The sequence below is a fragment of the Mus musculus genome, chromosome 8 (genome assembly GCF_000001635.26).
Source record: "Mus musculus strain C57BL/6J chromosome 8, GRCm38.p6 C57BL/6J".
In the NCBI taxonomy this organism is placed as follows: Eukaryota; Metazoa; Chordata; class Mammalia; order Rodentia; family Muridae; genus Mus; species Mus musculus.
The window spans coordinates 90,991,774-91,006,223 of NC_000074.6; the positions used below are offsets into that span (position 1 = coordinate 90,991,774).

Here is a 14,450-nt window from a genome sequence, read left to right on the forward strand (position 1 = left end):
AAGCCTTGAAATGACATGAGTTTGTACCGTGCATAGTAATAATATTCTTCTGAAGCTGCTGTGTAGCTCAGTGGACAGTGAAAAGACAATATGTGATCATCTAAAAGCAATCCAAAGACACAGTTCTTCTCAGCCTCTCAGTCTTAAAAGCTAGGGTTTGTGTCTCACTTGCACTTAGGGTTGTTAGCTTCTTAACCTCGGTGCTATAGCTGTCCAGTCTCCTCGGCCTCTCTTCTTCTCATCCTCTTTCATTCACAAGCATGACCTTAAGTTACTCACATGCTGATAGAAACTCCTCAAAACCACATCAACTCTAAGTTCTTTCCTAAATTTCAGAGTCCTATAAAATGCCTAGTTAACATCTGCAGTTATGTCCGTCTTAACCTTAACAGGACAGCGATCATTAGCTTCCTAGTATTAGTGAACGGCCTCTGACAATCCAAAGCCAAAGCTCTAGAGGAGAGGTTCCTAGCCTTCCCAACAGTTCCTCCCTCATACTGTGACCCCCAACCATAAAGTTATTTTGTTATTACTTCATAATTGTCATTTTGTGACTGCTATGACTTGTAAATACCTAATATGCAAGATTTCTAATATGCAACCCCTGTAGGGGTTACAAACAACCCCCAGGTTGAGAACCACTTCTCCTGCGTAAAGTCTGAGTCTTTTCCATATCTCTTTCCACACTGTAACTTATGAAACCTGGTGCTGCTGCCGTCAAGATCTCCATCAGAGTTGGCCACATCTCACAGCACTGTGATAATGCATAAAGATTCTTTTTTTTTTTTTTTGGCTTTTTCGAGACAGGGTTTCTCTGTATAACCCTGGCTATCCTGGAACTCACTTTGTAGACCAGGCTGGCCTCAAACTCAGAAATCCGCTTGCCTCTGCCTCCCAAGTGCTGGGATTAAAGGCGTGCGCCACCACTGCGTGGCCCATGCGTAAAGATTCTTATGAATCCTGTCCATGGCATCTAGAGACTATTTCCACTTGAGCAGCCACAGATTCTTTTTTTTCATTCATTCATTCATTCATTCATTCATTCATTCATTTATTTATTTATTTATTTATTTATTTATTTATTTATTTATTTATTTATTTAATGTGAGTACACTGTAGCTGTCTTCAGACGCACCAGCAGAGGGTGTCAGATCTCATTACTGATGGCCGTGAGCTACCATGTGGTTGCTGGAAATTGAACTCAGGACCCCTCGAAGAGCAGTTGGTGCTCTTAACCACTGAGCCATCTCTCTCCAGCTCCCATAGTCAGAGATTCTTAACCTCATCCTGTCCCCTTACTAGCTTCGTGTTGGGAGTAAGATGTTACAGTCATTTTCCAGATGCTTTGGTGTCTGCCCCACTCCCTCAGCCTTCTTCACTGATTGCAGCTACTCTGTCCTTGATGCCATCTGCATGCTATCAAGCATCCCTTAGGCCCTTGGTGCTGGCTACTTTTGCCTGGGACGCATTCTTCCAGATATACAGATATCAGCACAGGTCTTTGCTTGTGTGTCATCTCCTAGCACATTCTCCCTGTTGTCCTTTGGAAGACCACAATGATGTCACGGTACTCACTGCTTTCTTACTAGTGGTGTCCTATAGTAGGAGCATGAGCATCTAGGTCCCACGTGGATAATACTTTGTTTTACTTTCCTTTATATCTCCAGCAACTAGAAAAAGACCAGTACATAGATAGTCAATACTGAATAAATTATTTACACAGCTTTTATGATACTCATTAATTGTTTGCTTTTGTAAATGTGAATTCATGTATATAAATATTAAACATTAGTACTAAAATCTCCTTGGCCAGATTTTATAATGATCATATTTAAAATTGACTTATTTTCCCCTCACTCCCTTTTAACCCTGAAACAGTCTTACTATGCAGCCCTGCATGGTCTGGAACTTATTATGCAGACTAGTATGGCTTCTAACCCACAGAGATCTGCCTGCTTCTATCTTCTTGGTGCTGGGGTTAAAGATGTCTGCCACCACACCCAGCCTCTATTCTTTTCTTGAGACATTCTACTAGGATATAGTTATTTGTGCTTAAATAATACACATGTGTAGTCATGCCGGGGCGGGCGGGGGGAGAGGGAGACACATCTTAGATTTCACTCTCAGGAACTCCATTCAACCTTTGAGGCTAAGGTTTGTCTTTATCCTGGAGCTCACTTAGGCTAGACTGCTTGGTCTTCTGTCCCCAGGCCGCCTCCTGACTCCACTGCCTGGTGACACCACACTGAGCACCTACACTTTTTATGTAGGTGCTGGGAATTGAGCAGAGGTTCTTTCTGAAGCTTACAGAAACAGCCCTCTACCAACCAAGTTCCCCTTCCAGCCTCATAGGCAGTGTTATTGAACAGCTATATAATATATTTCTAGTAATGAATGTTTTAAGTGTCTGTGTATGTAAAAATATCAATGAAAAATAGCTTATAACCCGTTCTATTTTTATGCCATAATAAAAAAAGTGGACTTAAGCCGGGCGTGGTGGCGCACGCCTTTGATCCCAGCACTCGGGAGGCAGAGGCAGGCGGATTTCTGAGTTCGAGGCCAGCCTGGTCTACAAAGTGAGCTCCAGGACAGCCAGGGCTATAGAGAGAAACCCTGTCTCAAAAAAACAAAACAAAAAAAAAAGTGGACTTAAGGCATTCTCACTGCATTGTTTGGTACCTTCTAGGGGCGCATCATCCGAGGAGCGTACCGGTTCCAAGCCATCATCACTACCTTTGAAATGATTCTTGGGGGCTGTGGAGAACTTAATGCAATTGACTGGCGATGTGTGATTATTGATGAAGCACACAGGTTAAAAAATAAAAATTGTAAACTCCTGGAGGGTTTGAAACTCATGAATCTGGTAAGTAACTTAAAGTATCATTTTGACTTAGTTTTCTAGCTAGGTAGAAAAGGACATGGCGATTCAAAACTAATGCTAAAATGTTGTTTTGAATTTTTATAGAACTGGTATTTTAAATGCTATCTTGCTAATTGAGATATTTTGCTTATTTGGCCTTAATTAGCATTTGTTGTAAAGCTGTACCACTTTCTAAGATAAGATTTAATTATTTATAAAATTAAAAGAAGAGGGCCTGAGAGATGCTGCAACAGGTAAGAAAGAGCACTCTGCTCTTGCAGAGGAGCTGTTCGGTTAGCAGCTCCCACATGGGCTCACAGCCATCACCAACTCTAGTTCGGGGGCCTCCTACCTCCTATTGTAGCCTCTGTAGTACTAGAGCTGCATTTGGTACACATACACTCAGGCAAATGCTCACACATAAAGTCAAAATCAATACAGGAGACCTGTAGATATGAACCATTGAAAAGAAAATAAGGCCACAACATTTCAAACCTTAAATTCCTTTATAAAAAGCCATTTCTCATGCTACATCAAGGAAACGTCTCTTTGCAACAGATGGAGACCATTACAGAAAACCATAACCTATCAAAATGCAGAATTGCGGAGCCTCAACAGACCCATCTACAATAGAACCCCTGAATCTGAGGCTCAGAGATCAGTGTGAAAGAGGGGTTGGAAAAATTGTAAGAGCCAGAGAAACAGGGCATTTGCTTTAAGATTGTATCTCCTAGGAATATCAGAAGATACACCTGAACAGCCTTACCAACATGACTGCCAAATCGTGAGCTGAACAAGAACAACACTAGGCGTGCTAAAGCAGATGGGGAAGGACCCCAGGCCTCAACCATACACGAATAATTATAGGCAACTAAAGAGTGGTGAGGGTGGGAGCAATGGGAAGAGCACAGCAGTTGGTTCTCCTGTACCAAGTGGTCAGCCCAGAAAACATGCATACAAGTAGCATTAGATAGAAAAAGCAAATTGTATAATGAAAAAATTGGCCATGGATTTGAAGAAGAGCACAGAGAGGCATGGGAGGGTTTGGAGAGAGGAAAAGGAATGGGAAAATGGTGTCGTTACTACTTTATCTCAAAAAATAAAGGAATAATTTAAGAGGAAGTCAATTCACCAAACTTCTCATGTCATCTATGATAGAAAACTGAGCCTATCTTTCTCCATGACATAGAATCAGAGGGCAACCCGGATGAGTTAGTTCTCGCTTTCCATCATGTGGATTCTAGGGGTCGAACTCAGGCTGTCCACTAGGCTTCAAACACCTTCACTCTCTGAGCCATCTGACCAACATAAAAGCCCAACTTGATATGTTCATGGAATTGCTCTAAATAATAGTGTCCTTAAGCTCATATTACTGTTTGCATGTTTGCTTCTTTAAAATGCAAGTGTTTGCAACCTTTTAAAAATTACTGTCACATAATTAGTGCATCAGGACTAGAGCAAATCAGCATAATGACATCCAATAAAAACTAGAGTCTCTTTTTCCTTGTGTATGTGGACCCCAGGTCATCTCCTCACTCCAGTATTTACATTTATTTGTCTGTCTTTTGAGACCAATCTTATCAGATATATAGATATTATTTAGATATAAATATATGGAGATGTGAAAATAAATTTGGGGGATTGTTATCAAATCACATTTTAGTATGTTATTAAAATTCTTATTTTCTCTTAAATTTTGATGTAGTTCTACAATCAGAAGTATATTCAGCCATTTATTTATTTGGATTATAAAACTTCAGTGACTCAACAGATGCTTTTCTGTGAAGAACTGAATATCAATATCTAGATTTCAAAAATGAACTTCCTTTGTTTCAAAAGTTTCCACACTGGTGATTGAGTTCAAAGAGACAGATAACTGTTTTGTTCTTTGAAACCCATAAAATATGGTTCTTCAAATGTTTAGAACTTTTACAACCACAAATAGGTAAAAAAAACAAAACAAAACAAAAAACAAACCAACAAAAAAAAACCGCAGACAGTGGTCAGTTGCAAGATTGATTAAAAATTGTTTTGATTTACTGAATAGTACATTGCTGAATATCATGGGAATATTGTTACATTTGAATCAACTTGTGGTCAAAAACTACTTACTTGCTTGTAGTACAGTCATCATGAGATAACCTATGTCAGCTTCCATTTCATTTTAATCCCAAAGCATTTACTTAGTTGTTCTTATTTTCTGTAGGAACACAAGGTGCTCTTGACTGGCACTCCTCTCCAAAACACAGTCGAGGAACTGTTCAGCCTTCTTCACTTTCTTGAACCCTTAAGGTTTCCATCTGAATCAACATTCATGCAAGAGTTTGGAGACCTGAAAACAGAGGAACAGGTGTTCTGTTGTTTTTTGTAAATAAGTACAAATCTTATTATACTTTCTATGATAATTAGATGCATATGTGATATTTCTCTCATGCTCTTTCAGGTACAGAAACTTCAGGCTATCCTTAAACCAATGATGCTGAGACGATTAAAAGAAGATGTGGAGAAGAAATTGGCACCCAAGGAAGAGACTATTATTGAAGTAGAGCTTACCAACATTCAAAAGAAATACTATAGGGCTATTTTAGAGAAGAACTTCTCATTTTTATCCAAAGGAGCTGGACAAACAAATGTACCTAACTTGGTCAATACCATGATGGAGCTCAGGAAATGCTGCAATCATCCGTATCTTATCAAAGGTAGCTAGGAGGAGCCACAGCAGACACCCCTTTCCAACAGTAATCAGCAAAAACAAAGCTCTCCTGTTTGCAGCCCCAGGTGTCACTGCTTTCTTAGGCTGTTCTGAGAGCTTACAAGCATCTCCGTCTGTGTCAGAGGCAGTGTGATTCTGTCCACTTTGAGCACACCAAGTCACGACGTTGAGTTCACTCTGTCTTGGAGAATCCTCCCATCAGTGGTCATAAAGACAAACATATGTTTAAGTGTCTGCCTTTGCAATGTTTTCCTGGTTTCTTTCCAGTCTCCATATTCTAGTTAGTGTTTCAGATTTTTGTCCTAATGATGCTTTGCACGGTCTTGTTGGGTTCTTTACCAAAGTTCCCTTTGTACATGTTTGAGTTTGTTCACTTATCCTAGATAACTGACAACACTGTGGAATCCTTATACTGCCGTGGCTATAAAGGCTGGGGAAAGAACATAGAAAACTCCTTGATTCTTGTCTAGAGTCTAAGGAGGAAGTGTAGCAAAGACCTAACAGGGCTTCCTTTTTGATATTTTCCTGTTTCTTTATTTTAGTGGCTAACATTCACATCCAGATCAATTATAATCATCCTTTAGTTATACCCCAAAATTAAGATTTTTTTTTTAAAAATAGTATCCATTTGTTTAAAAATACATGCATGTTTCAAAGTATATGTATTTATTTCTTTGCTTTAGAGCCATGATTATTTTGTTTTATTTTGGTTTTGGGGGTTTTCTTGTTTCTTGTGTTAGGTCTTGGGGTGATTTGGGGTGAGGTAGGAGGACATGGTAAGGTCTTCTGGTAGTGCTTGGCTGGATCAGACTCCCAGCCATCTTCCTGCTTTACCTTTCCATGAGCCTGCGTGCCCTGCAGACAAGGAGTTCTGTTGCCCCTTCCTAGAAGCACTCATTAGCAGACACAAATCTATATAAACACTTTAAAAGACGCTTAAGACACTATCTATATCTTCATGAAAGTAACTGTGTCATGATAGTGGAGGGTAAGATGCAAACTTAAATGATTCTAATCGAAGCAGAGCAATGTCACTGGAGAGTTGTGCATTACACCCGTCCAGAAGAGTCCCAGTTCTGAGTTAACCTGCAGTGGCTGGAAGCTGCAGATAGTTTTTATTGCTCTCTTCATGGCTTCCTTCCTGCACAGGTGCTGAGGAGAAAATACTTGGAGAATTTAGAGATACATACAATCCATCTGCCTCTGATTTTCATCTGCAAGCAATGATCCAATCTGCTGGTAAACTGGTCCTCATTGATAAGTTACTTCCCAAAATGAAAGCCGGCGGCCATAAAGTGCTCATCTTCTCTCAGATGGTCCGCTGCCTCGACATCCTGGAAGACTACCTTATCCATAAGAGGTACAGAGGCACACTGTGTGGTTTGCCTGGCTCATAAACTTTGGGGCCACGTTTGTTTCTGTTTTATTTCATAGAAATAATTAGAACTTGCTTACACTTTAGTCTTTTCTGATTGTTTAATATTGATTTGTTATTCTGTTTCAGTTTTTGGTTCATGACAATATGAACATTGAATTTAACTTAATCAGTACTTTATATAAACAAATATAGCATAGAATATTTTATGAAAATATCAGAGATTCAATTTCATAGCAGTATATTATAAAAGGAAATCAGAAATTTCAGTTGTTGATTTTGTTTTTGTTCTTCCATCCTTCCTTGTTTGTTTGTTTTGAGACAAGGTTTCTGTGTAGCCCTGGCTGTCCTGGAATTCACTCTGTAGTCTAGGCTTACCTCGAATTCAGAGATCTGCCTGCCTCTAGAGTGCTAGGATTAATGGCATGTGCTACCACCATGTGGCTTTAACTGTTGATTTTAATATGAAAGATTTTGATCACTTTACCTAAATAAAGTGATATTAGTTGAGATTATATGATTATATAGTTCACTGTTATTGCTGGTTACTTTGTGTAGTGTGTATTATGTATGTGGGGGTACTCACTGATTGTCTAGAGTGCCTGGCTTCTTAGCCCCAGCCATCCTCCGGTCTCCTCCTCCCAGCCCTGATCACAGGCACACGGTGCTATTCCTGGATGTCACTTTCCCATAGATCCTGGGGATTGAAAGTCAGGTCCTCGAGTGTGCATGGCAATCACTTTCCTAACCGAGAAAGCCTTCCAGGCTGCACTGTGACTCTGTTTACTCCTTGGCAGTGCTGTGGTTTGAAGTTGAGGTCCTGCATTTCTGGGCCGTATTTCCACTTAAATGAACTCATAGTAAAATGTGTACTGCTTTCAACTTTACCACATGAGATTATTAAATCACAATATTGCCTTTAAAAATTCTTACATTTTCTTTTTAATATTTATTATTCGTGCATATCATCTGTGTATGAGTTTATGTGCACCACATGTGTGCAGGCACCCACGAAGGCCCTGGAATTAGAGGCACTTGTGAGCCCCATGATGGAGGAGGGGTGCTAAGAATCAAACCTGGGTCTTCTCAAAAAGCAGCCAAAGCTGTTAACTGGGGGTGGGAGGTGGGAGGTGGGAGGTGGGAGGGACGTGTCTCCGTTTTCTTGATTGCCTTGTATAAAGAACTTTTATGAGGAGATAAATCTGTGAAAACAGTTTCAAATGGTGAATTTTATGGCAAATCCTCAGGGTTTTTTGTTTCTTGTTTTTTTAACATTATGAGTAGTTACACTAGAAGTTATACTGTTTTATACTAAAACACTAGAAAATATATAGAAAGAAAGAAAGCATAGGAAATAAATACCATTTACGTCCCTGTGACAGCCTCTGAAATGATATGCATATGTCTTGCAATTAAAAAGTTGAATGTTGGCCTGGTGATGGTGGGTCACACCTTTAATCCCAGCACTTGGCCGGCAGAGGCAGGCGGATCTCTGAGTGCAAGGCTAGCCTGGTTCCAGAACACCAGAGCCACACAGAGAAACCCTGTCCCAAATAGTAAAAACAATCCCCAATGAAGGAGCTAGAAAAAGTACCCAAGGAGCTGAAGGGGTTTGCAGTTCCCATAGGAGGAACAGCAATATGAACTAACAGCACCCCCAGAGCTCCCTGGGACTAAACCACAAATCAAAGAAAACACATGGAGGAACTCATGACTCCAGCTGCATATATAGCAGAGGGTGGCCTGTTGGTCATCAATGGGAGGAGAGATCCTTGGTCCTGTGAAGGTTTTATGCCCCAGTATAGGGCATAGAATGCCAGGGCCAGGAAGCAGAAGTGGGTGGTTTGGGGAACAGGGAGGGGGGAAGATGATGAAGGATTTTCGGAGGGGAAACTAGAAAAGGGGATAACATTTGAAATGTAAATAAAGAAAATATCTAAAAAAAAATTATATTTAAAAAAGTAAAAACAAACAAAGTTGGAAAGAGTAACAGACATTTTTATTGGGTATTTTATTTATTTACATTTCAAATGTTATCCCCTTTACTGATTTCCAATCCCAGAAAACCCCTATCCCATTCCCCCTCCCTCTGCTTCTATGAGAATGTACTCCCACCTACTCCTGCCTCTCTACCCTTCCATTCCCCTACACTGGGGCATTGAGCCTTCACGGGACCTAGAGCCTCTTCTGCCATTGATGCCCTACAAGGCTATTCTCTGCTACATATACAGCTGGAGCCATGGGTCCCTCCATGTGTACTCCTTGGTTGATGGATTAGACCCTGGGAGCTCTGGTTGGTTGATAGTGTTGTTCTTCCTATGGGGTTGCAAACCCTTTCAGCTCCTTCAGTCCTTTCTGTAACTCCTGCACTGGGGACCTCGTGATCAGTTCAATAAAAGACATTTTAAATGGTTGCTTTGTATAAGGACTGTAGAGACTTGTACAAGACTCCAGCGTGTCCTCTGCAGACACTGCTGTAGTAACTGAGAGGATTCATGGGGGACACTCACAGCTTCCTGTGTAGTCCTGTCAAAGTTATCATTAAGTGACATCAGCAGCCTAGGGATGTGAGTGGTGTCTCATTTTGCAGATTTTCTATTTTGTTTGTTTTTGCAGCAGTGTAAATCAAATCGGTGTTTCTGTCCACACAAATCAGTGTGCAAGTGTTCGACCCTCGTGCCTCAGTCCCCAGGTTCCAAAATGGGGTTTTAGCAATAGAAATATGCACATCTAGGAATGCAGACATTTGTATCTTTATGTTACCATGAGTTTCAAATGTAGAAAATATTTATGATGCTGTTGCTTTTTAATTTTATAGCAATACAGGGATGCTGACTTTGCCATATCTTCTTTTTCACTATACTCAACATTTAAACTTCCTGCTTTTCATTTAAATAGATATTTATATGAGCGAATTGATGGTAGAGTCAGAGGAAATCTTCGACAAGCAGCCATAGATCGATTTAGTAAACCTGATTCAGATCGATTCGTTTTCCTCCTGTGTACCCGAGCTGGTGGTCTGGGCATCAACCTAACTGCAGCAGATACATGCATTATTTTTGATTCTGATTGGAATCCTCAAAATGACCTCCAGGTAATAAATTTCTTGGTTAACAAGGAAGGTAATTTTTTTAAAAATCCATGTTACTTTTTTTTTGGTGATCCTCATATTTTTATATAGACAGATCAATGTGTTTCTCTAAGAAACACCTGTGTATAATGAAATTATTTTAATTGTCATTTAATGATAATAAAATACACCTTTTAGTGTTCCTTACTAACTTATGAAAATATGTAATAATTAAATACAGTATTTGTCTTCTTTAAAATATGGGGTAGGCCATGTGTGAGTGTGCATGCTTCTTAACCCAGCTCTTCTGAGGTTGAAGCAGGGAGATTTCTGAGCTTGAGGCTGGCTTGATCTATATAGCCAATTCCAGGCCAGTCAAAGCCATGGAGTGAGACTTTGCCTCAAAATAAAACAAAACAAAACAAAAAAAACCCTAAATCCCACAGTAATATAATAAAATAATACACGGGGGAAAGTAAAATATGGGCATGATCCCCTAGCTCAGTGAAAGGATTCCCTCTAAGAGTGATGTCCTAGGCTTGAGTTCTATCTCAGCCTCCCCAAAAAGATCATATACACATGAGACTTAAACTCTACCTCTAATTATAACTTAGAATAAAAGTAAAATTTCAGAATTTACATGTTTATCCTAATGTAATATGGGCATCATATAGTATATGTAAAATTGAGCCATAATACATCTATGTACAAAATACTGTAGACATTGAAGGCATGAAAGCTACGCCTTTCTATGGGCTTCATAGAAACAAGAATATTAAGAATGTTTGGGGGTCAGGAGATAGCTTGGTGGTTAAGGTTACTTGCTGTTCTTCCAATGGACCCGTTTTTAACTTTTATTAGCCATGACATCTTATAATTCTCTGTAATAGTTCCATGGAAACTGACACTCTCATTTGACCTCTGAGAATAATAGGCATGTACATGGGGCACAAACACACACAAGCAAGTAAAAACATACATATATAAATAAAATAGGGGCTGGTGAGATGGCTCAGTGGGTAAGAGCACCCGACTGCTCTTCCGAAGGTCCAGAGTTCAAATCCCAGCAACCACATGGTGGCTCACAACCATCTGTAACAAGATCTGACTCCCTCTTCTGGTGTGTCTGAAGACAGCTACAGTGTACTTACATAAAATAATAAATAAATCTTTTAAAAAAATAAAATAAAATAAAATAAAATAAAATAACCAATGGTGAGAGCAATGAAGGCTGGGTTTGGCTACACACATCTTTCATCTCAGCACTCTGAGGCAAAGGCAGGCAGAACTCAGAGTCAAAGGTTAACCTGATCTACACAAGTCCCAAATAGCCAGGGCTACATAAAACATGCCATCTCAACAACAAGAAGTGACGAAAAAGGCTCAAATTTTGCTGAAAACACATATTTAGGAAAGGATATGAAACGAGAATAAATTATACATGAAACTTCTTTTTTATTCATGATAGTCTTAATTATTCTGTAATTTGTAGTAATACTTTAAATAGCTATGAAATATAATAAATTATTCAGGATACAGTAAGCTTAATAAGAGATAACTTTTTTAGATTTATTTATATTATTTTATGTGTATGAATGTTTGCCTCTATGTATGGAGGTATACCATATGGGTACCTGTGCTCTCAGAAGAGAGTGTGGGATCCTATGGGACTGGAGTTAGGGGCTGCTGTAAGCCATCATGGGACCTTGGAAGGTCCTCTACAAGAGCTTCATGTGCTCATAGCCACAGAGCCATCTCTCCAGCACCACGGTAACATTTAAAATTGATTGTTTTTTTGAGTAATCTCATTCAAAATATCAGAAATGTATTCAAGATTAATGCATAGATTAAATCAATCTCTTCATATAGAAGGACACAGTATTTTTCACTCTATAGGTTACATAGTATTTCTTCCACACTCATTTTAATTAGCTTACATTATACACAATCGGCTTCCATATGGCAGTCTCATACATGGGAATATAAAGTGGGTTTTGTGTTTTGGTTGTATTCATCCCCCAGGGTTCTCTGTTGTCTTTCTCCCTCACTGGGACCTTCGTCCTCCAGCCAGACCCCTCTATCTTCATAGCTTTCTGTTTTGTTTTTGGTGATCCAATAAATGTAATGGGTGAAGAGTGATCTACAGGATCATAACACCTTATCAGTAGCTATATCAGAGAAGAAAATGTTTCCTCCTCACAGCATCCTTAACTTGCTTCTAATCCTCAGGGAAGAGGGGAGCCTCAGCCTCAGGGAGTTGCTTCAAGCAGCTTGCTTTGCCTAGAGATCCTTGGGGAGGGCTGAGGATGCCTGAGTTCCTGCTGCTTCCTTGGGTAAATGCTAATGGGCTCTGTCACATGCACGTCTGCTGCAGTGGTTGCACCTACACTGCCTTCACGAGTCCTCCTGCCATATCAAGCACAGAAGACAGTGGTCTGCAACACTGTACTCTGTCCAAACTTCTTATTTACAAGCACAGCATCAATATCCGCAGAAGTTATCCATTTTATCTCTGCATTGCACTGTACATGCTAGGCCAGGGCTGTGCCATTGAGCTGTGCTCCTAGTCCATCGATTCCCTTGAGATGGAGGCCTCACCATGTTGGCCTCAAAGCATTTATAACTAACTGCTGTGCCTTTGAGATGAGCAGAATGGGGCTAATGTTGAGGAGATAGACTATATATCCCATAGACTCCTTTAAATAAGAATTTATTCCAAATGTCAAGGTTAGCAGGAACTCAGTGTATGTATATATATATAAAATGAAGCTCCAGTCTCCTGTCTCCACTTTCCACACTGTAATAACATGAGTTCTTCACTAAAGTCACCCAAGGCTGCGGTCACCTCAGTCTCCAGTTCAGGGTTTTTTAATTCCAGGGTGGATATTCTTTATCCACACTTTTGGGACCAGAAATGTTCTAAGTTTCAAATATTTTATATTTCATAAGATTTACAAAATTTGGGGGCCTAAGTATAAATATTGAAATTCATCTCTATTTCAAATATACCCCATAACACAACTCAAGGGTGGTTTTACATAGCTTATGAGTTTTGATACAGGGCAAGTGTAAACATTTCCACTTAGCATTTCATATTTATGCTCAGAAATTTTCAGGTTTTTAAATTTTATTGTTATGTCTTTTATTATTATCATTATTTTAGATATTTTGTTCTAGTTTGAGTCCTTCTGTATCCATGGTTGGTCTGGAACTCACTATGTAGATTAAGCTAGCTCACAGAGGTCTGCCTCCACTTCCCAAGTGTTGGAATCAAAGGCATATGCCGTCATACCCAGCATGATTTCTTCTTTATTCTGGACTTGTTTTGTTGTTTGTTTGTTTGTTTGTTTGGGGAGTGTCAGGGGTGGGGTAGGGGTGAGCATCCTAGCGTTGTGTTCAGACTGATTTAAAACTTGCTATGTAGCCTAGACAGACCTCAGACTGAAAGTCGTCCTGCTTCAGCCGCCTATAAGCAGAGATAACAGAGGAACTGCTGTACTCAGCTAAGATTTTGGATTCCTTAGGGTTCACCAAACCATATCCCCATTAAAATACAGTAATCCAAGCTGGCAAGATGGTTCAGTGGATAAAGACATTTGCTGCACAGCTTTGCAGCCTGAGTTTAATCCTCAGGGCCCACATAGTAGGAAAGAACTCTCAGAGTTGTCTTCTGACCTCCATATGTGATCCTTGGCACACCCTTGCCCACATGCGCACAGACACAGAAAAGTAAATGCATTGATTAACTTCCTCCAAAACATAATGACCCATAAGGAATCTATAAGGACAGTCTTAAAATCTAATTTACTGCCAATAGTGGGATGATTCTCCCTCATCATAGCAAAAAATTCCCATAGACTTTATTACTCTCTGTATATAGTTTACTCTCAATACATAATCTATAACTTTTTATTTTCTGTAGGCCCAAGCTCGTTGCCACAGAATTGGTCAGAACAAAGCAGTTAAAGTCTACAGATTAGTAACTCGAAACTCCTATGAAAGAGAGATGTTTGACCGAGCCAGCTTGAAACTGGGCCTAGATAAAGCCGTGCTACAGAGCATGAGTGGAAGAGACAGTAATGTCAGCGGTGTATGTATACTTTTTGTTTTAACGTGGGGTTCCGTGTTACTTTAACTTTCTCTCAGAGCTGTCTCACTCGTGTTTTGAGTACAGGAACATCTAACATTATTCTGTGCACAGGGCGTTTTCAGACTGGAGAGCTGCTTAGTACGTTTGAGTGCTGTTTGTTCTGTATGTGTAGCTTCAGAACTGCCGGACCTGAAGAGTTTCCAAGACAGAAATGTTTTACCATCTTCCAAGGATATCTGTATCATGACATAGCAAGAGAATCCATAAAGTTTTTCAGTTATTAAAAATGACTAGTTACCAGCACTGGCTTCATTCTTTTATTAATTTTGGGTTATAGATTTG

The 14,450-nt window shown here is 39.8% G+C and overlaps 1 protein-coding gene across 18 annotated transcripts in view; it reads left to right on the plus strand.

Moving 5' to 3' along the window:
- The window catches only part of Chd9 (chromodomain helicase DNA binding protein 9), a 226,215-nt gene that overhangs the window by 163,472 nt on the left and 48,293 nt on the right, over positions 1-14,450 (plus strand). For all 18 annotated transcript variants that reach the window (XM_017312517.2, XM_017312519.2, XM_006530570.4 and 15 more), the window contains 6 exons: positions 2,687-2,863; positions 5,067-5,210; positions 5,304-5,559; positions 6,723-6,933; positions 9,847-10,042; positions 13,941-14,108. In XM_017312517.2, the coding sequence (XP_017168006.1) occupies positions 2,687-2,863; positions 5,067-5,210; positions 5,304-5,559; positions 6,723-6,933; positions 9,847-10,042; positions 13,941-14,108 (1,152 nt within the window). The remainder of the gene's footprint in view (positions 1-2,686; positions 2,864-5,066; positions 5,211-5,303; positions 5,560-6,722; positions 6,934-9,846; positions 10,043-13,940; positions 14,109-14,450) is intronic.